Below are 26,113 nucleotides of genomic sequence, written 5' to 3'. Positions count from 1 at the left end.
TCTTCCTGAAATCTTTGGTACTTTCAGTCTTCTCCCCTTATTTCTTTTTTACTCACTTCCTGACTTCTCCCCTCTGATTGTCATTTCCTTGGGGACTGGATCTTAAAGCATCCCAGCTTCTCACACCAAGTTTCAGTTTCTACCCCACCTGACTTTGGGGTCATGAGAACTTGTCCCAGATGAATATTGTGTTCTTCCCTCAGGTTTTATAAAAGTATTACATAGTCTTCCATAAATACACTCTCCTGTTCTGGTGACCTGTCCCATTCCCTTTGTTCCTTGGTTCTCTAATTCAAAACCAGCAGTTAAGAGCCAGTTTTCCTTGGGACTATTGAAGTATAAGGATTGGGCCCAAAAAAATATATTGGGATTTAGTGTTAGTGTTGCAAGATGTCTCAAAAGAATTTATAGGCTTGTACCATCTCCATATTGAAAGACAAAGATTTTATTATGCTGCTGGCAACAAGCTAATTTCCAAAAGAGAGTTTTGTGATTAATGAAGGGATGGATGCCATAATAAGGGGGAGGACACCATAAGGCAAGGCAGGTTCCTAATAAACTAGCTACAACAAGGGGAAAGACATCATCAGGCAGGCAAGATTCCTAAAGAACTTGCTGCCATAAAGTGGGCAGTTCCTAATGAACCCACAAGGTCATAAGGTAGGCTAAATTCCTAAAGAACTTAGCCATTATAGATCTGAAAGGCAATTTCTTGCCACCTTTGATTTGTTCATCATGCCATCTTTTGTGTCTAAGTCTTGTATCAATTTGGGTTTGTCTTGGTATATTGTGAAGTGTTAATCTGTATCTAATTTTTGCCTAACAGCTTTCCAGTTTTCCCAGCATTTTTTGTCTAATTGTGTGACACCTTTCCCCAGTAGTTTAGTTCTTTCTGCTTATTGGACACTATCTTGATATGTGCATTTGCCTTCACACACACACACACACACACACATATATATATATACAATCTATACTATTGATTAATCTATTTCTAATCAATCCATTTTAGAGATTACTGCTTTATGGCACAATTTTATGTCTAGGGCTGGTAAATTGTGACCTTCCCCTTCTACACCCCTTTTCCCTTTTTTTTCCTCTGTTACTTTTGAGATTCCTAAGGTTTGGGGAATATATTTTTATACTGGTGGTGGTTAGGATCTATAACACTATAATTCAGGTTCATTTTAAGTTAAGTACCTTTTTGTGGCTAGCCAAAAGAACTTTCTCTTTGTTTCCCTTTGAGTGTTCTTCAGTCCAGTTAAATTGGAACTAGTTGTTCCCTGCTCTTCTCCCAAGCCTTCTGCATCATTGCATTTTTAGTCTGCCCCAGAATCAGAATGCATTCTTCATACATCTCTTCCCCTTGAAATGCTTCTCTTCCAAGAATAGTCAATATTAGAAGGCAAGCATACTAATACACTGTTTTTAAAACTTTAATTTTGTCCAACCAATCTGGAAAATAATTCAGGATCATTTGAGAATGTTTATGTCTTCAGATTACTATCCCCAAGAATCTCAAAAATAAAATAAAAAATCTCATGTACACTTTATGTGCTAAAATATTATTAACACTATTTTTTTTAAAACAAAAAACTAGAAACAAAATTAGTGTCCATTGAGGTTGAATAAATTGTTATATGAATGTAGTTGAATATTATTATGTCACAAGAGCCTTTGAATATAAAAAACTATGGAGGCAGCTAGGTGGCACAGTGGATAGAGCACCAGCCCTGAAGTCAGGAGGACCTGAGTTCAAATCTTGCCTTAAACACTTAACACTTCCTAGATGTGTGACCCTGGGCAAGTCACTTAACCCCAATTGCCTCAGGGGGGAAAATAATATTAAAAAGTACAGAGAAACATACAAAGACTTTAATGACCTAATACAAGACTGAAGAATAATGATCCAGGAGAGCAACATGGAAATGACTAAAATAATATAAATAAAACAACACCTTTAAAAAGCATCTGAAATCACATGAACTATAATGATTTGTCTTGACTCAAGAGAACAGGGGATGAAACATAACTCTATCTCCTTATAGTATAAACTTCTTGAGGTCAGAGACTTGTTTTATTGACCTTTTTTTTTCTATGACTATCAGCTATTATAATAAATGTTTGAATTGGTGTTACACAGTGCCATGCAATTAATCAGTCAAAAGCATTTATTAAGCTCCTACAAGAAGTCAGGAATTGTACAGATACCTGAAATGCAAAGACAAAAATGTAAGAGTCCTTAACCTTTAAAACACTTTTTATCAAGGGAGATAAGACTTAGTCCCAAAAGAATATTAAAAATATTTATAAAATAAATGCAGATAAAATAAATCCTTCTGCCTTTCTTGGCATTAGATTTAAGTCTTTTAGTATTGGTTTTGCTTTAGTTCAAATATAACATTTATTAAATGTCTTTTACAAGATACTTTCCTAGTCTTCATTTCTGTACATTAAAATGCAGGGGAGGGAGACAGCTGTTGGGGGATGTGGTTAGGAGAAGGGCTCGTAAATGTGCTGTTGGCGTTGAGCTTTGAAGGAAACTAGAGATTTAAGAAGTAGACTTGAGGTGAGAAGTCAATCAATCAGGAAACATTTATTAGGCACCTACTATGTGTCAGGCATTATATTAAGTACTTGGGTTATGAAAAGAGGTAAAAGATGTTTCCAGGTCTCAACTAGTTTGAAAACCAAGCTATTTACAGAATAAGCAGGAAGTAATAGATGGAAGACACTAGAATTAAGATGGGTTGGTAGATCTTTCTATAAAAGTTGAAATTTTAGTTGGACCTTAAAGGAAATCAAGAAAGCTATGAGGGGAGAGATTATTCTGGTATATAGAATAGTTAGAGAAAATACCTGACATTGAAATGGATTGGTTTGTGGCAAAGCCAGGAAGTCGGTGTTTCTAAATTGAAGAGTACTTCTCAGGGAGTAAGATGTAAGAAGCCTGGTAAGATAGAAAGGATTTAGGTTATGAAGGGCTTTAAATGCCAAGCAGAAGATTTTAATTTTGTATTTGTCCCTAGAAGCAATAGGAAACCATGGAAATTATTAAGCAGTGGAATGGGAATGGAGGAGTAGAGTGAATGCTATGAGAGCCTACACTGGACTGATGGAAGTATCAAAGGAGAGAAGGGAGCATATTTAAGAGATGTTGCAAAGAAACTCACAGACTCTAGCAACAGATTGGATATGATGAGGGATTGGAGAGGTGGAGGGGAGATAGAGAAATAATAAGGGATCAAGTATAATTCCTGGGTTGTAAGCCTGAGGGACTAAAAGAAAGGTGTTGCTCTCTATGGCAGTAAGGGAATTTGGTATAAGAGGAGAGATAAATTCTGTTTTGGACATGTTAGTTTAAAATATCAACTGGACATTCAGTTTAAGATATTTGAAAGCCAGCTGGAGATGCAAGATTGGACAAGTCAACAGAGAAGTTGGGACAGCATAGAGATGATAATTAAATCCATGGAAGCTGATGAGATCATTAAATGAAATATTAGAGAGGAAGAAGAAAAGATGGCCTAGGACAGAATTTTATCTATCGTTAGAGAACATGAGCTGAATGAGGATCCAACAAAAGAAACTGAGGGGGTGTTCAGATGGTAGAAAGAGAATCAGAAGAGTGAGAGGGATATCCCAGAAACTTAGAGAGAAGAAGGTATCAAGGAGGAGTGACAGTGTCAGAGGCTGCAGGACGTCAAGGAGATATGGGAATATAGCCAATGCAAAAGCACAAAAGATGAGAGATAGAATGTTGTATCTGAGCATAGCAAGAATATAACTTGTCTAGACTATAAAGCGCAGGAGAAAAGTAATGTTTAATGAATCTGGAATTAAATCTAGGCTGTTTCCAGATTTGAAGGACATTAGATGCTAGACAAGAGTTTTTATTGTTCCTAAAGGTAATAAAAAAACTCTTGATAGTTGTATTTTTTATTTTTTTGAGCAGTGGTATGGTATGGTTAGAGTTGTGCTTTAGAATTATCATTTTGTTAGCTATGTGAGAAGATGGGTTAGAGAGGATAAAGGCAAGAGATGGAAAAATGAATTAGAAGACTAATACAATATTGTTCATGTAATAGGTGATGAAAAAGGTATTTGTATAAGTCAAGAAAAGGGAACATATTCAAGAAGTGTTGTGGAAATCAACTCAGATTTGGCAACCATTAGAATAAAAACCTGAATAACTAAAATAATGACTAATGCCTTTGATTGAAATAGGAAAATTTAGAAGAGGGGAGAACTGAAGGTAGGGGAAGAAATTTGCTTTGTTTTTAGATATGCTGAGTTTGAGATATCTGAAGTTTATGCAATTAGAGATATAATTAATAGACAGTTGGCAATGTGGAATTGGATTCAGGAGAAAGTCTGGCTGGTTATACAAATCCAGGAGTCATTGGCATAGATATAAACGAATCTATGGAAACATTACTTAAACATTATTGTTGATGTTCAGTCATTTCAGTTATGTACAACTCTTCGTGACACCATTTGGGATTTTCTTAGCAAAGCACTGGAGTAGTTGGCCCTTTCCTTCTCCAGCTCATTTTGCAGATGAGGAATTGAGACAAGCAGGGTTAAGTGGCTTGCTCAGAGTCAAACAGTTAAATGTCTGAGGCCAGATTTGAACTCAGGAAGAGGAGTTTTTTTCTGACACCAAGCCTAGAACTCTCTCTCTGCCTATTGCAACACCTAGCTGCCCTATTACTTACACTACATACTGTATAAAATCTTTAACTTTAAGGTCTCTGGAGGTGAATTCATTATCCACTTTATCAGTTCTGTGTTTGACATTTGTATAAGCTTTTAATAACATAGGTAAGTCAAAACCTAACCTTCTGCCTTTCTTGGCATTAGATTTAAGTCTTTTAGTATTGGTTTTGCTTTAGTTCAAATATAACATTTATTAAATGTCTTTTACAAGATACTTTCCTAGTCTTCATTTCTGTACATTAAAAGCATGCAAACCAACTTTGCCTCATCAGTAAGCATGTCCACTTAGTCCACTATTTCCCTACCGTAGCTCCTTTTTAACTCTAGGAATCTCCCCCACTGCCCTCTATTGGTCTCAGTAATGCAAAGAAGTTAAAGTTATTTCTTTCCATGAAAAGTCTGAGAATTCCTTGTGGACGTTATAAGAGGGAATTATTATCCAAGTATAAGCTATACTAAATAAACTGAAGTCCTTTGTCCCTGAGGTCCATTCCAATTCTGGGATTGTGTGATTTTATGATATGATAAGTCTTTCTTCCTCTTCCCCTTTAAGCTATTGAGTAATTTTCTCGATTACTGAATAATTATAGTGTGCCTTGGTTCCTATTGTATTCAGTCAACAATTTATATCTTTAGTTATCTAGATTTGTAGTTTTTTAAGGTGTTATGTAGAAGTCTGATATTCTTATATCAGCTTTATTGTGAGTTCAGCCTTGTTTTTAATCTGACACAAATCCCTTACCTCTCACACTCTATATAATACTTGGTAAAGTACTATCTTAAATTCATTTCTAACATTACAATATAGGGAACTACACAACACAGTTAAAGATACTTAAGATTATGGTCAGAGCAAATGTAGTTTATGAGTTATTTGATGAATTTTATTCCCAAAAAAGTTGGTGAATCAGTTTTTTTTGGAATGTGTTTTCTTATAGTAACAGTGCCATAAATGATGATTGGATTCCCACAAAAATCTATGCAAAGTATAATTGAACTGAACTGCTAATAGCTATCTTGAACCATTTTAAGTACTAAACTAGCTAAGTTTCACACTAACAGTCCAGAAAAGTTTGGTATAAATTATAATAGCATAACAGTTCCAGTTATAATAAAATCAAACTTTTATATCTTGGGGATTGGGTAGAGGTTTTAGCAGCTAAGCAGTTTCCACAGCAGTGGGGCATTTGTCTTTCCTATTAGATTGTAAGCTGCTTTAGACAAGTTTTATGTTTTGCATCCCTCAACACGGTGCCTAGAATATAGCAGGTGCTTAGTAAATTTTATTGATTAACAAAAATAAAAGAGAAAAATCAATAAAGCTGATCAATATAGCAAAAAAAAGTTTGAAAATATATACAATATATAACACTTGTATACCTCTCTCTCCTCTGGAAAGGGGAGGCTTTGAAGTATATTTTCACATCTCTTCTTTCAAGCCTGCTTGTTCTTTCTAATTTGGCAGCATTTGCTTTTGATTTCTGTTTATGTGTACAAGTGTGTAGTTGTGATTTTTCTTTCCATTTACATTAATGTTTTTGTGTATATTGTTTCCTGGCTCTGTTTACTTCACTTTAAATTGGTTCTCTGAGAACTTTCTCCCATGCTGCTTTGTATTCACCATATTTGCCATATCGTCTTTACCAATTTGCAGAGTGTAAAGTTAAACCCTAGGATTGTTTTAATTTGCATTTACTATTGTTAGCTATTTGGAACATTCTTTCATGTTTGGAATTCTTCTTTTGAGAACTCTTTGTTCATCTCCTTTGATCACTTATCTATGGGCAAATGGCTTTTTGCTCTTTTGTTAATTGTTTACATACCTTTGATATCAAACCCTTATCTGAGAAAATGGATATAAAGCTTTTCTTTCTCACTTGACTACTGCCCTTCTTATCCTATTTGCATTAATTTTTGCCTTTGACATGACTTTTTAGTTTCGTGTAATCACAGTTATCAATTTCATCTTTTATAATTCTTTCTCTCCCTTATTTGGTTAAAACTACATCTTAGTATTCATAGTTCTGAGAGACATGTCATCTGCTTCTCTTCTATCATTTTTATTCTTCCAGTGCCGTCTCTAGTCATAACTGATCTATATGTTATTAATGGACCCAGATGGCTTTGGAGGAGAAAGTGAGGCAGGTGACTTGGTACAGTCCTCCCTTAAATCCAATTTACTTGTATGTGATGGTATCATTTTCCTGAAGTTATGGTCCCCTTCAAAAATAAAGGACAAACAACAACAATTATTTAGATTATTAATATTGTTATATTTTAATAATGTGGTACATTTAGAATGTAGTTGTGTAATATGATATAATTTGTGGGTCCAAGCCTTTCAGTTTCCGCTGTCATTTTTATTAAATAGGGAGTCCTTCGGTACTTTTTTGTTTTTCAGTGAATTACTATAGTCTATTTGACAGGATTTTACATAAAATTTTTGAATTGATACTCATTAATGATATTGATGGCATTGGTCTATTGTTCTCCTATGCTTTATCTATACCTGGTTAAGTATCAGGACTATATTTGTCTCATAAAAGAAATATAGTGGGATACTTTCTCACTTTTTGAGAATAATTTTTATAATATCAACAAGCCTTTATTACATGTGACTAATTTATTCTGAAGGTTAGGAATACAAATACAAGCAGAAAGAAATCCAGTCTTTCTCCTCAAGGATTTTAAGTTCTAATGGGGGAAGGAGCTGAAAAGGTTAGGTAAGCTCAATGAATTCATTGGATGTATCCTGGCTCTGGGCATGGTTAAAGCAGTTTTGTGGAGATGGGTTAATAGTGCAGGCTGGAGAGCATTAAAGATCTGGATTCCTTGGTCCTCCCCCTTAAATTAAAGATTCTAGAAGGAACCAGCCAATCAGAGAGTGAGTCTGTTGGGCAGAGGTATTTCCAGTGGGAGTATTCCAGAACGGAATTGAGATTCCAGGATTTAGAAATTTCTGTGACATGGTAGAAAAAGTCCTAGGGAGTAAACTGTAGCATTGAAGCTGGGAGAATGTATACTATTTGTCATTTAAAAGTTCAATAGAATTGAAGGAAGGGAATTAATTTCAAAATTTTTATAGTGGTATTTGTGTTATTTTTATGAACCTATTTTTTATATTTTAATATTAAGTTTTAAATAACATAAATGACAGACACTTTGCTAGTTAAGGATTGAGAATGCAAAGAAATTCAAAAGACAAGTCCTGTCTTCAGAGAACTCACTTTTTTTTTTTATTATAGCTTTTTATTTACAAGTTATATGCATGGGTAATTTTACAGAATTGACAATTGCCAAACCTTCTGTTCCAACTTTTCCCCTCTTTCCCCCCATTTTCTCCCCCCGATGGCAGGTTAACCAATACATGTTAAGTATGTTAAAGTATAAATTAAATACAATATAAGCATAAATGTCCCAAAAGTTATTTTGCTGTACAAAAAGAGTTTGAAATAGTGTGCTATTAGCCTTAGTGAAAGAAACCAAAAATGCAGGCAGACAAAAATAGAGGGACTGGGAATTCAATGTAATGGTTCATAATCATCTCCCAGAAGAACTCACATTTTAATGATTACTTTGTGCCAGGTATTATTCTGTGCTGTCACCTAAGGATCAAAATAGGAAAGTGAAGTAGTTTCTGTCTAATGGAGGAAACACTTTTAAATTCAGGAAATACAATAAAAATAGTTACTTTTTTCCCCAGACCAAATGTCAAGTCAACAGACATTCCCAAAATACCAAAATAGGGGAGAAACAGAAAATTTTTACTATTTTTGATAGTTTAGAAAAGCGAATTTTGTTTATTTAAAAAGAACTAATTTGTTTCTGCTTAGTTTTCAATGACAGAGAAATAAGTTTCTAGAACATTGAACTGTTCACTAAAGAATCATCCTGAGAGCAAAATGGAACATTTAAATATTATTATTATTATTATTATTAAAGTATATAGGTCTTAATCCTAACAATTCAATTACAGATCCTCCTTTTTATATTTGTGACTTAATCATTACTAATCTGGAGCCCACCCAAGCAAAGTTGAATCTAGAAGCCTTCCAAATCATTCTTGAGAGAGCCATTAGATAGAAAAGACTATTAAAGTTTCATTAGAATTCAACATAGTGATTTCTTATCCTGTTTACACAAGGGATTCCTAAGTACACTTAAAGGATTTATATGTCTCCAACAGCTAGGAGTTGACACATTCACATTTAGTAATTCTTTTGATTTTCAAATAATGTACAAAAGTCTAGCCAAATTACCCTGCACTGTATTTCACAACCCCTATTAGAAATATTTCTATAGCATAAATATAACATTTTTGTGTCATGGACTCCTTTAACAATCTGGTGAAGCCTTTAGAACCCTTCTCAGAGTAATGTTTTTAAATTAATAAACTAAAACAGATAAGTTTACAACAAAAACCACTACCAATTATCAAAAAAAAAAAATTAAATTAATAGACTACAGATTAAGAACCCCCTGCTCTATTGTATAGGTTATTGTGATAGAAGCAGTAGGTTACAGAAAGTTGAGAATTCGAAGATTTATCTACTGAACCAACCAAGTCATCTATAGTATGATTGTTTTTGCAAAAGAATTGTCATCAGGTTACGTTATCAAAGGTTTTTATTTCATTTTATTTGGAAAGAATACTGGCTTTACATACAGTGTTCAGATGTAAGTTCAGATGCCACCCATGATAATTTATCTTCTTGTTAATTTGGAGCAATTCACTTGATCTGCTTGGTTTTCAGTTTCTCCATCTGTGAAATGATGGAGTAGGACTAGCTGATCCCTTAGTTCTCTTAAAAATCTAAAGTTTTGATAATATGACTTTATATCTGTTTTTCAGGAATAAGTTTTTAATTCATATCTTTGGTTTCTTGAATAATTAGAGTTATACCAAATATCCCTTTCCCTCCATTCCCAGAGAATCATTTCATAAAAAATAGCATTTTTTTGAAAGGGGGAATGTACTGATCAGTACATTGAAAAAGTCAGAGAGCACGTTCAATATATACCCCCAGTTCACCTCCTGCCTTCACAGAGGTATAATTTATATTTCCTCTCATATCTCTTCATTTGAGTTTTGCTTAATCTTTGATTTTGTTGCATTAATTTTTTATTTTTTTTCTGGTGCATAATTTTAAATTATTGTAATAATGTGTATACTGTTGGGACTGTGTGCTTTTACAGGGGTGAGGGCACTGGATCTGGGGTCAGAAAAATCTGATCTGGCTTCAGACATTTCCTACAAGTGTGATCATGGGCAAGTCACAACCTCTGTTGCTACAGTTTCCTCATATGAAAAATGGGGATAATTAGAATACCTTCTCCCCAACATTGTTGTGAGGATCAAATGAGATAATAACTATAAAGCACATAACATAGGGCTACATAATAAATGCTTTATATATGTTAGCTGTTGCAGTTATTTTTATTGTTATTGTTAGTTCTACTCATTTTACTCTGAATCAATTCATATTGATTTTCTGTTTCTGTATTTATTGCATACATTGTTTGCAGTATATTCCATTACATTTGTGTACCACTTGTTTAGCCACTTGCCAATCACTGGTCATTGTTTTGTTTCAAATTCTTTGCTATCACAAAAAGTGCTACTATAAATATTTTTTTATTTATGGAGCGGTCTTATTCTTATCTGTGCCTTCTTTTGGATATAAGCCCAGTTATGGAGTCTGGTTCAAAAGGTAATGATGGACATTTTGGTCATTTTATTTGCATAATACAAATTGCTTTTTAAAATAATTGCACCATTTCTTATAGTTCTATCAAATGTATTAGTATTCCTCATTCTATAACCTCTCCAGAATTGACTATTGCTAATTTTTTGGTCTTTGCCAATTTGCAAAGTATGAGATAAAACTTTAGAGTAATTTTCTTTTGCATTCTTCTTATTAGTAATTTGGAACATTATTTCATGTGAATGAGAATACTATTTTTTTAAGAGTTGTTGGTATATATCCTTTGACCATTTATCTATTGGAGAATGGCGTGTGCACGTGTGTGTATGTGTGTGTTTGTGTTTTACTTATGTATCTTAGATACCATACTCTTATCAGAGAAATATGGTGTAAAGGTTTTTTCCTATTCATTCCTTTTTATCTCAGGTATATTATTTTTCTCCGTGCAAAAGCTTTTTTAGTTCCATGTAATCACAGTCATTTATCTTTTGTAAGTATCTCTATCTCTTGAGTTAAATATATATTAACTACCTTTAACCATGAGAGGTATATGATCTACTCTGTTTAGAAGTGTGGGTGAAAAGAATGGGGAAAGAATTAAAAAGGAAGAAAAGAGAAAGAAGGAGACCTTGTTTTGGTGATGGGAAGAGGGCTCATTCTACTATTGATCAATTTTCCTGTGAGTAAAGGGAAATAGAGAACTTGCTCTGGTGGATGTTTTCTAGAGATTTGGTGCTTGAAAGGACCAGTTACCTTAGGAGGGGGGATTTGGACCTCCTGGGCCAATTGGCGTGTTGAGTACAAAAGAAATTTTGAGGAAATATGGAAAAGATAACATGATTTTATTTCATACCAAAATACCAAACTTATTTTGGTACTCATTATATTATATTTTTCTATTCAAATCCCTCCAGAGCAAGGCAGTACAAAGAGTAAATACTTTCCAGAAAAATTTGGTTCAAAGCTAACCTTCTGACATTGATTAGATGTGTAAAGTTGGGCAAGGCACTTAATCTCTGCTTCATTTATCTCAATTCTAAAATGGGGATAAAAGTATCTACCTTAAAGGGTTGTTTTGAGAATCAAGTGAGATAGTATTTGTAAAGTGCCTAGCACATGGTAGTCAGTATGAAAATGCTTATTCCCTTCCTCAGACACTAGTTAACTATTTTATTATCAACAAATCATTAACTAGAGTTTCAGTTCCCTTATTTGTAAAATGGAAGTAATAAAATACATCTCTCAATTTAGTTTGTGAGGAAAAAACATTACAAATCAGACATAATTTATTTGACTCATTTCAGAAATTGTATGAATTATTGCTCTATTAGGAACCAAATTTGAATATCAATTTTATGGAAAACTTCACTCCACTACCAGTGTCTAACAGCATTAGCAACAACAATAATGTATTAATAGCTGACAGTTACAAAGCCTTTTAAAGCTGGTAAAGTATCTTACAAATATTATTTCTTTTTATTCTCATAACAGCCTTAGGAGGTAAAGGTTTTTCTTATCCATGTTTTAGAGATGAGAAAACTGAGGCAGGAAGATTTGTGGTCACTAGTGTATTACTTGTGGAGTTCTGAAATGACCTGAAACTCTTTAGATATAAATGGGGAGAGAAGGAAAAGAATTATTAGAACCTGTAATTTCATTACCATAAAAAAAACTCGTGGGGAATTATCTGGGACCTTAGAGCTAAAATATAGCCAAGCTGTGATGTGATTCCACTCAAACATTAAGTCCATAAATATGTTACTGTGTCAGGCAGTGTACTAAGCACTGGAGATATAAAGAAAGACAAGACAATTCCTGCTTTCAGAGAACTTACAATCTAATGGGCAGACAACATGCAAAGAATTCTAAACAAATAAAATAAACCAGAGATGATCAGCAGAGGGAATGCTCTAGAGAAAGACTTGAAAATGATATTTTTAGCTAGAAGGCAGAAATGGGAGAAAGAGTTCATTCTAGATGTGGGAGACAGATAGTGAAAATGCCTGGAGTCCAGAGGTACAATGCTTGTTGTAAAGGAGTCAGTGTCATTGGAAAGAACAAAAGTGTGAGAATATTGGAAATGTAGGAAAGAGCAAGGTTATAAAGAACTTTAATAGGTAAACAAAAGGAATAACAAACTATTGACCACCATATTAAATCATTGTTAATAAAAAGAAATGCAAAGCAAACTAAAGCTACGGTTTCACCTCACACTTAGTACATTAGCAAGATTACAAAAGATGAAATAGTGTTGAAAGGGTTGATTTGGACAATCAGTAAATATTTATTAAGTATTAGTAATTTTAAGGAATTGTTCTGGATACTAGGGATATAAAGATGAACATAGAAATAATTCCTGATCTCCAGAGCTTTCTATTCTAACAGACAAGTAAACACACACATACAGGTCTATGTATTATCATGAACACAAAATAAATTAAAGTCAACAAGCATGTACTTGAGAAAGCATCTATTTTCTTTAAATTATTTTCAACTTTTAAAACCTAATAATAAAAACTAATCAGCTGATATCTTTATGCAATTATATATTTTTTATTGAAATTTATTTTTCTATGACATTAAATTTGATTCTATTTCTTTGTGGTTGTAGGTCCAGATGCAAGTCCATCCTACACTTGCTTCAAATGAGGATGCTCTCCAGTATGTTGAAGAGTTAATTTTACAGTTGTTAAGTATGCTGTGCCAAGCTCAACCCCGAAGCGTTTTAGATGTTGAGGTATGATAATTTTTCATGTGTATATATAATCTCTGTGTGTGTGGTGTTGTAATGCCATTGGGGAATTAAACTGGCTCTTCATAAAAATGTACAATATTATAAAATAAAAGAATGGATCTATTTAATTTTTAAATTAGATTGGTTCTTAATCTAGAAGACCAAGGAAGTATACTACCCACCTTCTGGTAGGAAGGTGATAGACTCAGAGTCCAAATGAAGCATATATTCTTTGGACATGATCAATACAGGAATTTGTTTTATTTGACTATGTATAATTGCTAGGAGGGTTTTGTTTTTATTTTTTCATGGGAGGAAGGAGATTAAAACTGATGCTTATTCACAGAAAAAAAAAGATTTTATTTTTTTAAAATGCTGGTTGGATTAAGCTTTTACTTTTCTGTTTCTATATTTTATTTTTAAATAAATTGGCTACCTATATAGTAGCTTTGTGCTAATGGCATAATGTCTTAACTCCTATTGATCTCTAGCACTACAAAATATTTTTTCTAACCTTTTCTAGTACTAAAAAACAACAACAAAAGCATCTTTATTGGGTTCTCTCCTGGTTTTCCTCATAATCTAATAGATTGTTCTGATTTCTAGGCTCAAGTATCATTTATATTATGTCCTACAACTGCATGTTCCTCCTTATTCTGTCCTAGACTCTATATCTTCCAGTTTTCCTAATGATCTCATTAGATTTCATGGGTTTAATAATCGTTTCTATGCAAATGACTACTAGAACTACCTTTCTAGATTTGTGAATATCCTATTTGCAATGTTACAGATTTGTTTTTGAAAAGCAAAATGACACAAAACAAAATGTAGCCTTTAGGATTAGCTGAATTTTAATTTCAAAGTGATTTTCTGCTTTTATGTTTCCATCTTTCCAACAAATTTCACTTTTATTATTTTGTTGGTTATTTCAGTTGAAAGATATTTGGAATATATCTCAGACATTTAGGATTAGAACTGAAATGTTAATAACTCGAATTTTCACTATATTCAAGAAGTTCTTTTTCATTTGCAACTGAACTCTTCAAATTTAATTCCTTTATTTCTTACATGAGCCTAATTGGAACCAAAAGATAACTTGGATAATTTAACCTTCAGCAATGTCTTCAATTTTCCTCATCCAATTCAAAAATTTTAATCATAGAATTTTAGAACTTGAAGGAACTTTTGCAATCATCTAGTCTGACCTCTTCATTTTCTACATGTGAGGAAACTAATCAGAACTTGACTTCTTTCTCTCAAAAATTCCAACTCCTCCGAACTGCCTATTATTGTTGGCATGTCATATCTTTTTGATTTCCCAGACTTGCAACCTTAGCATCATCCCCCTAGTCTTAACTTGAATTTACCCCATTTCCAGGCTTTTACAGATTTTAATTGTTCATTCCAAACATCTCCTATAAACATTCTCTTCTCTCTACTCACACATAGGACCTACCATCTCTCATCTGAATTATTGCAAAATCTGCTATTTAGTCTCCCTAACTCCCTCATTTCCATTCTATCCTCTACTCCAGGGCTTCTTAAATTTTTTCTACTTGTGACCCTTTTTCGTCTGAGAAATTTTTATGTGATCTTGGATATATAGGAATATAAAATAGATATACAGATCAACATTACCAATAATAAATCGTAATCTCGCAATCTCCATATTCAGTTTCAGAAGCTGGGCAATCTACTCAACTGCCAAAGTGATTTTCTTAAACTCTCCCCATTCCTCAATCAACTCTAGATCCAAGTCCATGCATCTGAGGCCACTGTCTTCCATCTTTGAAATGCTCACACCTGCTTTGGGGTTTTCTTCCGGATTCTTTCAATACTCAACACGAATCCATGCAGGATTCTTTTTTTTGCCTTCCATTTATGCTATATATATTTCATATGTATATAGTTATTTGCAAGTTTTTTCCATTATTAGAATGTGAGTTCCTCGAGGTCAGGGAAGATGAATGTCTTCATATCCTTAGTGCTTAGTACAGTGTTTAACACCTACTAGGTACTTAATAAATATTTGTTGACTGCCTAATCAACTAACCCTTTTAATTAACTGAAGTTTCTTTCTTCAAAGAAGCATATGACCTCTTAATTACCAATTTTGGTCAAACCTTTAATCTTGTCCCCTTATCTTGTACCCAGTCTTGTCCTGTTAAGCTTTATTCTCGCCATCCATTGCCTTCCCAACTATGTTTTTGTGCTGAGCTGAATGGATCCACTACAAATTGGTCACATGTATATTACATCATATCCCTCACTTAAGCAAAGAAATTCTTTTATATTTTCCTTATCTTCCCTCAAAAAACCTTCATATCTTAACTCCTGTATTCCTCTCAAGGGTCTCACCATCCTTCTAGGTCCTGAGGAGTCATCCTCAATTCCTCATTCTTTCTACATCCTCATAGCCAATCAGTTGTCAAGTCCTGTCAATAATTTTACCTTTGCTGCATCTCATATATTGCCCTTTTTTTCCTCTGACACTTCAGTCATTCTGGTTCAGGCTCTTACAACCTCATATCTGGACTAATGTAAAAGCCTGCTGAATGATCTCTCTGTCTTAAGTCTCTCTGTCCCAGTCTATCCTCCACTGACTTATCAAAATGGTTTTCCTAAAGCACCAGGCACATACTGTGTCATTTTCCTTTCCTCTCCAACCCTTATACAGTAAACTCCAGTGGCTCCCTATCACTTGCAGGACCAAATAGAAAATATGTAGTTTTTTGCATGTTTCATTTATTTCTTTGTTTATTTTCTTGCCAATAAAACTATAAACCCCTTAAAAGTAAGGGATACCTTTGCCTCCTTAGTGACCAGAACAGTTCCTCCAAAATTCATTCAGTCCTTTTAGTCTTGTCCAATGCTTTATGACTTTATTTGGGATTTTCTTGGCAGGGATACTGGAGAAGTTTGTTATTTCCTTCCTCACTTCATTTTACAGATGGGGAAACTTAGGCAAACAAAGTTAAGTGATTTGCTCAGTGTTTGAGGTTGGATTTGAACTTTGGAAGAGGAGTCTTCCTGATTCAGGGTCTGACACTCTATCCACTGAACCACCTAGTTGCCCCTTCAAAAATACTAAGTGCTTAGTAAATACGTAGGGATTGATTGTCTTTCCAAAATATCCCATCCAACATTGACAATTCTGTCTTTGGTTATCTTGACAGTTTGCTTAGTGTGAGATGAAACTTCAAATTTTGATTTGCATTTCTCTTAATAATGACTAGGAGAAGTCTTTCATATGATTGTTAATAGTTGGCAATTCGAGTTTTGTCATTTCCATTGTCAAATAGTTATAGTTCTTTTTTAGGAAAAAAGTTTGGAAAACACAAACTACTATTGTGTCTTGTGAGGATAGCAAATACTTCATATGTATTTTAGGAAAGAGAAATCATCAAATTGGCATTCTCATTCCATTTTGCATCTGCTATTTTGCCTAGTTTCAACTTGATAGACCAAGATTCCCTTCTCAAGTATAGGCTCATCACTGTTCTGCTAACTCAAACCTTGATCGACACCACCTCCTGCAGCCTCCTCTCCTCTTGGAATAGGGGGCTGAACAATAGAATACCAAACTTCCCCAGTACCTTCTTTTATAGAGGGCAGAAACTGGATTCTCAGCTCAATCCACTTTTGCATCTGCTGTTTTGCTTAGTTTTAGCTCCTCAGAACAAGATGCCCCCATTCTAGGTAAGCTCTTAAGTGTTCCTTTTTGTGTGTTGGTTTCTCCCCTCTCCCTCATTAGATTATAAGTTCCTTGGGGACAGGGACTATCTTTCTTTTTATTAATTGTATCACCAGTACTTAGCACAGTGTCTATTACATAGGAGGTTTTAAAAGTGTTTGTGGGATTGGATTCTATAAATTTTAGAAAGCTACAAGTGAAAATAAACATGATGCAGGAAAAAGTTCACCTAATTCGAAGAAATCTGGGGGGAAACCTATAAATTATTAGGTTGCTGTTTAATTTTTTTTAAAAAGCACTTTTTACTAATATAAATATAGTCATTTAGATTAACAAAATATTGCTCACTAGTAATTTTGTGTTCTGATTAGTGTATAATTATATATCATAGGTTCATAGATTTAGAATAGAAAAGGATCTTCCAGATTTAATCCCTAATTTTTATGATCAGATAAGAGCTGGAAAAGTCAATTGGCTTGTTCAAGATCACACAGACCTAAGCCAGGATTTGGGCTCAGATCCTGTGTCAGCAAGCATAGGACTCTTTCTCTAACACCTCTTGACCTCCCATGTAAATTGGTGCTTCTTTCTAGGACTAGCCCCAGCACAACTAATAAATTGTTTGTAAAATTGACTTGAATTAAATCTCTGTGCTCAAAAACACTTTAAGAATTGTAAACACTCTTCCTATAAACTTATGTACATTATTTGAGCTATGAAGAAAAGGCTGGATAAACAAAGAACAATAATATTCCTGTAGAGATATCACAGGTTCCAAATTAGCAGTATTTTGTTATTGTCAACGGAAAATGTTCAATCAGTTTATTAATTTGGCATTCTGTTTTACTTAGTGTCTATTATTATATCTTGTAGCTCAAATGCAAATGATCTGGGCCCTTCCATTTTTTAATTATATATTTTTAAACTATTTCATCATATGATTGATTTGGTAAATTTCCATAAGTAGAATTTTCTGGTTAATCTTTTTTATTAAAATGAATTTAAAACACATAAAAGAATTTTAAAAAAAACATCTTGCTGCAACACTTTGACAATTCCTTTTTGATGGATAGAAATTGGTGTATGTACAAAATTTTCTTTGCTCCTCCTTTTTCATATTATATAATGAAGTTACATTTTGTCTCTAATTTCTCCTTTCTTTTATTAGTCTATCAGATCTCCAGTTATAATTGTAGCATTTATTTCTTTTCTTTACCAGTCTAAACTGATTTCTGCTTTTCCATTTGATTCTTCTAGGAGTTTACTAAGTACTTCTTTCCTAAAGTCATTTTTATGCAATACCCCCATACCACCATTTCTTCAATTTAAAATTCAAATTCAACCAGCCTCTATTAAGTGTCTTTTTATTTGTATATCAGACATTGCACTGAGCTTCTTTCTTCCAGACCTACTATAGAATAGTTGCAAAGCTTCACTGTTTCTGGAGAGAGAATCTGGATTCAAATCTTGCTTTACCTTACCTATTTGACTTAATCAAGCCATTTAATCCTTATGACCCCAGTTTTCTAATCTGAAAAATGAGGGAATTGGGCTAGATGTATAGTCAGATATCTTCTACGCTTAAGATTTTTAATTCCATGTGTTTTTTTCCCCTGTGCCCAAAACTACACAAATGCTTTGGGGGAGAAGGGGAGAAGGGAAGGAGAAAGAGAAAGGAAAGGCAGGAGAGATGGAAAAGAGGAAGGAAAGGGCAGAAGGTAGACAGCTAGAGAAGACAGAAAAAGATTGTGTATGAAATCAGGAATTTCTATATATGGCTTCTTTTTTTTAAAAGTCAATATGCTGCTTCTAAAACTGTCTTGCTTGTCTGTTTCTCTCTGAGTGTCCTTCTGTTTCCTTGAGTGCATTTTTAATAATGCCTCAATGACTCTTTTGTTTCTTTTTTCTCAGTGCTACTACTAGCTTCCTTCTGCCCCTAATAGTTAACCTCTCATAAATTTAAAAAAAAAAAAAAACCTACAATCTTTGTAACAAATAAACGTAGTCAATATAGCATGTCCAAAAATATCTCCTCTCTCAAGAGTTGTGTAGTGTACTTTATCACCAGCTCTCTGAAATTATGGTTGTTCCCCCGCCCCCAATGATGAGCATTCATAAGTTTTTCTTTAATAATATTGTAATATGAGTTGTTTTATTAGTGTTACTTTACTCTAAATCAGTTTACAAAAACTTTCTAGAAGTCTCCAAAACCATTCTTTTAATTGCTATAGAATAATTATATCCTATTATACTCATATACCATAATTTATTCAGCCATTGCCTATTGATGGGTATCCCCTTAGTTTTCAGATTTTACTACAACAAAAAAAGCTCCCACAAATATTTTTGCACATATGGCTATTTTCCTTTTTCTTTTTCTGATCCATTTGGAGGTATACATTCAGTATTTCTGAGTCTAAGGATGACATCATTAAGCATGCTAGATGGCCATAGATAAGAGTGCCAAGTCTCAAGTCAGGAAAATTCATCTTCATGAGTTAAAATGCAGCTTCAGTTACTTACTGGGCTTTGTGACCCTGGGCGCAAGGCATTTAACTCTGTCTCCATTTCTTCATCTGTAAAACAAGAGGAAGAAGGAAAGGACAAGCCACTCCAGTATCTTTGTCAAGAAAACAACAAATGAGATCACAAAGAGTCTATACAACTGAAATGACTAAATGACAAGTGTTCTGGGCACTACTGTGGGAATACAAAGAAAGTTTTAAAAAATAATTCCTATTTTCAAAGAGCTCACAATATAATGGGAGAGATAATGTGCAAACAATATAAACAACAAACTGGAGGTAATGTCAGAGGGAAATCAAACAAGCTGGAAAGGAACTTATACTAAAGAAAAAAAAGTCCTGATCCTGTGAATCTGTCAGGAACCACACCATCAAATTCCTGTTGAGACAATATAGTTCTAATACCTAAATCAAAAATTGACATTTTCAAGTTGTTTTATTTTAGTGCTTTGTTCCTGCATTCTAATTTTTTTGTTTCCTTAAAATAGTACTAAAATGTCTTCTTAGATTCAGCAATTTTTATCAGTTTCAACAAACAGCTTTCAACTATAGATTTAATTTTTTTTAGAACAATCTTTTTGTTGCAATCTTTTCCCTTTTCTGCACAATATCAGATACATATTAATATTCTGATAAAGCAGAAAAGGAATCATTATTTAGATTAGTAATCAGAAGTAATATTGACTAGTTACATCATAAAAGGAATACTTAATTTTATGATGAAATTGTTTTATAATAGCGACCTCTAGTGGTCTTCATTGTGCTATACAAAAAATTGTTGAAATTATTCTGGTACCTTTGGGCTGAATGTGTAGAAATCAAGTTTCATCATAGTTTACCTAGTAGAAATAATTTAACTCTTTGACCAATAACTAGTTTCTTTGATTTTAAAGGGAATGTTCATTATAAAATAATCACAGTGTTCAGTTTGATTATATTAACATTCTATTCAATCTGTACCTTGATCACAATGGTAGTGTATTTGAAGTTTTTTTGTCTTTTTTTCCCCATGTAATGGATATTGTATCTTTTGATTGTATGATTAAGCAATTATGATGACATTTAAAATTTTCAGTTCCTCTGATAGGCTATTGAAGTGAGTTTGGAGGTGGAGTTTTTTATGAACTGAAATATATCTTATGTATACATTTAAATCTCATTGAGAAAACTGTCTAGTAGACCATTATTTATTCACATATGATTCCATTATTTCTAGCATTCAAATAAATTGCCTGCAATTAATAATTGATTTCGTATATTTGATATTTAATTTCTATTTTTCTATTTCCAAGGATCGTGTACAAAAAAGTTTTCCTCATCCAATTGATAAGTGGGCGATAGCTGATGCTCAATCCGCTAATGAAAAGAGGAAGCGAAGAAATCCATTATCTCTCCCAGTAGAAAAAATTCACCCTTTATTAAAGGTAAAGTTGGATTTTTCCTTTATTTCTCAAACAAACAAACAAACAAAAAAACATTACTACTAAGGCACTTAAGGATATTTTATTGCATATTATAGTAATGTGATGAATCAAACTCCTTTTAGAATTGCCTAAGCTACAGAGGAATGTGTCAGTTGATCATCGTTGCTTTTAATACTTTAATAGCAACACTAATAATGAAATAGATTGAAAACCCTCAGATTTTATAAATATCTGTATAGACTTTCCATATCACATCACCAACATAGTCTTCTCAAAGAGGTAGAGGCTATAAAGCTTTTTTCTCATTGTTGTGTGCTAGACCTGTTGCCCAGAATTTTTTAGAAACATGGCAAGATATAAACTTCACCAAATTGAAATTCATGACACAAAATCCAATCAAATTGTATAGAAAATCATATTTGCTCCTTACTATACTTCTCTGATGAAATAAATCCTTACTATACTTCTCTGATGAAATAAACCATGATAAATTCCTAAACTAGCAATATGTAGAACATTTAACAGCTCTTTAGAAAGATTGGGAATAAGTGGTTGTACTGTCTAGCACCATCATCTTACCAGGCTCTCAGGCTCACAGCCTAAGTAGCATCCTGGATTCTTAACTGTCTCTTATCCACATATCCAACCTGATACCAAAGCCTATCGATTTCATCTTTGCAGCATCTCTTGAATATGTCAAAATCTTGTTTGATATTCTAAGCCCTTTATAACTTTCCTTCCCACTGCCTTTCATTATTCTTATACTGTACAGTTCTACACACACACTCTTTAATCAAGTGAAGTGGTTGTCTGGCTAATTTCCAAATAAGACATGTTCTAGGCATTTTTTTCCTAGTGCCTTCCCTGTTAATTATTTCCTAGTTATCTTATAGATAGCTTGTTTGTCCATACCTGTTTGCATGTCATTTCCCTCACTAAAGTGTGAGTGATTCCTTGAGAATAGGCTTTTATTTTTCTTTGCCTTTTTTTTTCTTCCCTTTCTTTGTATTCTCAGTGCTAAGAATAGTGCCTGGTACATAGCAGACACTTAATATTTACTGACTGCCCTAAATAACCACCAATACAGGTGAACCCTAAAAGAATACACATATACACACACACCTCATAATAAATGGTGGTTGAGTTCCCAATCCAGCCCATCAAAAATATTTCTTCTACACCATACCTGAAATACAGTACTATTAATATGATTATATTTTTATTTAACCACCACTTATAACATTTCAATGGAAAAAATATATATTCTAGACCTAAGCTGGAGAAGAATGACTTTCCCTATCTTAGCAATTGTGTAGTCCAAGGATAGGATGTGGGGGGTGTGGGATTTAATGCTGGACATCCATAGTATTTAAATTCTGTGTATCAGTTGGAGAGAAACCACATATCCAGGTCAGTTACTTGTGGAATGTTTTGATTTGGGGAGCACTGGGGCAGGTGCTTTTATGGGTATTTTTCTGCTTTTTGAATATACAGGTCACTTAAGGTAAGTTTCTCAATTGGGGATCTGCCTTGGTCATAATTTACTTAAAATGTCTCTTCTGATTATTAGAGATGCTCTTTATTCCATGTTTTGTTAACATCTTCTTGATGAACAGATCATAGTTAAATTTTTGTTTTTTAAAAAACTGAATGTTATATTCAAATAGGTTTCAGTTAAAGTCATAGTGCATAGAGGCTTCTTCAAAGAAGATGCAACTTACTTTTTCTTCTACATTGTGTTAATTTTACTCCCTATAAATATTTCTCTTCTTATTTCACAGGAAGTTCTAGGATATAAAATTGACCACCAGGTTTCTGTTTACATAGTGGCAGTATTAGAATACATTTCTGCAGATATTTTAAAGCTGGTTGGAAATTATGTACGGAATATACGACATTATGAAATTACAAAACAGGACATCAAAGTAGCAATGTGTGCTGATAAGGTAGGAAACATCCATTTTTTTTTAAACTAATAATCTTAGATTCTTAAAATATTGGTTACTAAAAAAATATTCAGAACTATACTGTAGTGTATCTACATGTAGTTTGTGTTTAAATTTTTATTTTATATTCTCTCTTTTGTGAAGCTATATTTGGGGTTAATCTTACTTAGATCAGATCCCACCTTCTGTTAGAGACCTTTTCCTATTCCTTATTCTCTTTCCCACTGTTAGCACTTTGCCTTTGAGATAACATTCTATTTGCATTGTATGTATTTTGTATGTAATATTATTGTGGATTGTTTACCCCTTTAGAATGTGAGCTCTTGGGGGTAGGGGCCTGTTCTTACCCTATTTTTTGTATCCTCACGGATTAGCACAATGTGTAGCACAGAGTATGTACTTAATAAATGCTTCTTGACTGACTAATATCATCATGTTAATGATTATATTATTATGAGAATGATTCATATTCTCTTTTCAGTGATGTTCTCTAAAATGTAATTTAGTAGGGAAATGTAGAGACTACTTTAAAAATCATAATACTTTTGACATTAATTTTAATTATAATAAAAATTCTGTTTATTGCATTCTACATTACAACAGTTAAATGCCAGTCCTACATTTAGGTGCTTTTGCATACTTTTTGCATCCACTGTAGATAGATTATGGTAGATTGTCAGTCTTGGAGTCAAGAAGACTCATCTTCCTGAGTCCACACTTTTGCATCCACTGTAGATAGATTGTGGTAGATTGTCAGTCCTGGAGTCAAGAAGACTCATCTTCCTGAGTCCAAATCAGCTCAGATATTTACCTTGGGCAAAGTCGTTTAGCCTCAGCCTTCTCATATGGAGAAAGAAATGGAAAATCACTCCAATATCTCTCCCAAGAATAACCCAAATAGGGTCACAAAGAATCAAGATGTGATTGAAAATAACTGAACAAAATTATTATTCATTTCATCAGTAGGGAAACTGAGGGTCATAGAGATTAAACAGTCATATAACTAATAAAGTGAAAGAAAGGATCTGGACTCAACTTTCCTGACTCCAGTTTCATCTTTCCACTTTAATGGTAACACCTTTTTATCTTTTAAAATCTGTTCAGGTAGATGTGTTATTAACTTTAATTTCAAACTTGATTGTGATCCCTAAATTCATGTGCTTTTCCATATTTTTGTTTATTATAGGTATTGATGGATATGTTTCATCAAGATGTAGAAGATATAAATATATTATCTTTAACTGATGAAGAACCTTCCACTTCAGGGGAACAAACGTACTATGACTTGGTAAAAGGATTCATGGCTGAAGTTCGACAATATATAAGGGAACTTAATCTCATTATTAAAGTTTTTAGAGAACCATTTGTCTCCAATTCAAAATTATTTTCTTCTCACGTAAGTATTATTACAAATATAGCATAATATAAGCAACATAATTTAGGGTTTATATTTATATAAGCCATTTGAATTTAGAATATTCAGAAATAATTATTTTATTTTTATTATTTTGGATATGAGACTGACTTTTAGCAAATGACTCTAATTCCTGGTTTTGAGGCTGTGGACTTTTATATCCTCTCCTACTTTGGTTTTTATGTTATGATTCTATCTCACTTTCTCTCTTAGCCTTATTAGTTTTTCTTCTTTTTACTTCGTAAGCAGGAGTGGTTCCTAAGGTTCTGCCTTTGGCCCTTTGTTCTCTATTATCTCTGTGTTGGTAATTTCATCTCTTTCCATGACTTCTACTATCAACTTTGTACAGATGATTCTAAAATCTGACTCCATTTCTTTTCTCTGCACTTTCAGGTCCTCTCTCCTAAAGATCTAATACTGAAATTCCAGTTGCTTCATACATTTCTTCATTTGAGTAGCTTACTACAATCTTAAAACCAATATTTCTGAAAACGAACTTATCTTCCAGTAAAAATCCACCCTTTCTGAACTTCTCTTTACTTTGATAGTTCCACTACCATCTTCTTCACCCATGCTCATATTATCAGTTATATTTGACCTCTTTTCTATACCTTTTCCTCCTGTCGAGGTTTCAAGGTTTGTTGATGAAAAGACAGCTTTCAAGTCAAGAAGACCTGACTAGAGGCCTGACTCTGAAGTATACTGGCTTTTTGACCCTAGGCAGGTCATTTAACATCTCAGGGGTGCCCATCAACATTGAGAGAGAGGGTTTCTCCTCTAGAAATTCCTTATCACATGACCACCCAAAAATCAAACCACCAAAACCCACTTTACCTCAAATCACTTGTCAAGGCCTATTGGTTATTCCTGTGTTGTTCCTCTCAGTTCTGGCCCCTCCTTTGTAATTATACTAATAATTGTGTTTCTCTCTCTCACACACACATACAACTCTTTCACTTCACACAGATCTAATCAGGTTACTTCCCTACTCAGTGAACTCAGGAGCTATTTTTGCTTCTGGGATAGAATCTAAGCCCCCATTTCTCTTTTAAAGTTCTTCATCACCAAAAGCTAATATTTCTTTCCAGCCTCCATTACCCATCAATCTCCCTCTCTACCTTGACCATTTCCTTGTGTCTCACACTCTTGATCTCTCTCTATACCTTTGCATGAACATCTCATCTCAATTGCCTTGTGGAATCTTTCTCTCCCTTTACAATATGACTCAAGTACCATGTTCTCATGACGTTTTATAAAATATTCTGCCACTACTAATAATAGGAGCATTAACATTAATGATGATGATAATAATAATAGCCAACATTCATATAGCATTATAAGATATGCAAAGCAATTAGCATATGTGGACTCATTTGATCTTCTCAACAAACCTATGAGATAGGTACTGTTATTCGCAGATAAGAAAACTGAAGCAGACAGAGACTTAAGTGACTAGCTCAGTGTTACACAATAAATATCTGAGGGAGAATTTGAAGTCAAGTCTTCCAGCCTCCAAGTTCCATGCTCTCTCCCCTCTGTCATCTAGCCCCTTTCCTCTTACTCTATTCTCTTTGTGTATTATATTGGGTGCTTCCTTTACATGCTATAAGCTTTCTGAGACAGGGATTATTTTGTTCTTTGTATTTGTGCTCTCAGAGTCCAGCACCTGCCACATTAGACACTTACTAAATGCTTGTTGGTTATTATGATGACCATTTGACTGCCTTTCCTGCTGCCAGTAACACCCAAAGTGATCTTCCTAATTCATCTCCCTGATGCAATGTTTCTTTCACTAAAAAATTTCATCTCCCTGTTGCCCATCAAATAAAATAGAAAACCTGAATGATCTTGACATTCAAGATCTTCTCTTCAATTTAATTCAGCTACCATTTATTGAGAGTCATTTGTACATAATACTCAGGATTAAACACTAGGAATATGGAGGGGGAAGT

The 26,113-nt window shown here is 33.6% G+C and overlaps 1 protein-coding gene across 2 annotated transcripts in view; it reads left to right on the top strand.

The window, feature by feature from the left end:
• Positions 1–26,113, top strand: part of SOS1 (SOS Ras/Rac guanine nucleotide exchange factor 1) — a 157,834-nt gene that overhangs the window by 53,655 nt on the left and 78,066 nt on the right. For both annotated transcript variants that reach the window (XM_003758336.4, XM_003758337.4), the window contains exons 2-5: positions 13,036–13,161; positions 20,670–20,801; positions 22,583–22,747; positions 23,934–24,143. In XM_003758336.4, the coding sequence (XP_003758384.1) occupies positions 13,036–13,161; positions 20,670–20,801; positions 22,583–22,747; positions 23,934–24,143 (633 nt within the window). The remainder of the gene's footprint in view (positions 1–13,035; positions 13,162–20,669; positions 20,802–22,582; positions 22,748–23,933; positions 24,144–26,113) is intronic.

The sequence above is a fragment of the Sarcophilus harrisii genome, chromosome 2 (genome assembly GCF_902635505.1).
Source record: "Sarcophilus harrisii chromosome 2, mSarHar1.11, whole genome shotgun sequence".
In the NCBI taxonomy this organism is placed as follows: domain Eukaryota; kingdom Metazoa; phylum Chordata; class Mammalia; order Dasyuromorphia; family Dasyuridae; genus Sarcophilus; species Sarcophilus harrisii.
This window is presented reverse-complemented; position numbering and strand designations above follow the sequence as displayed.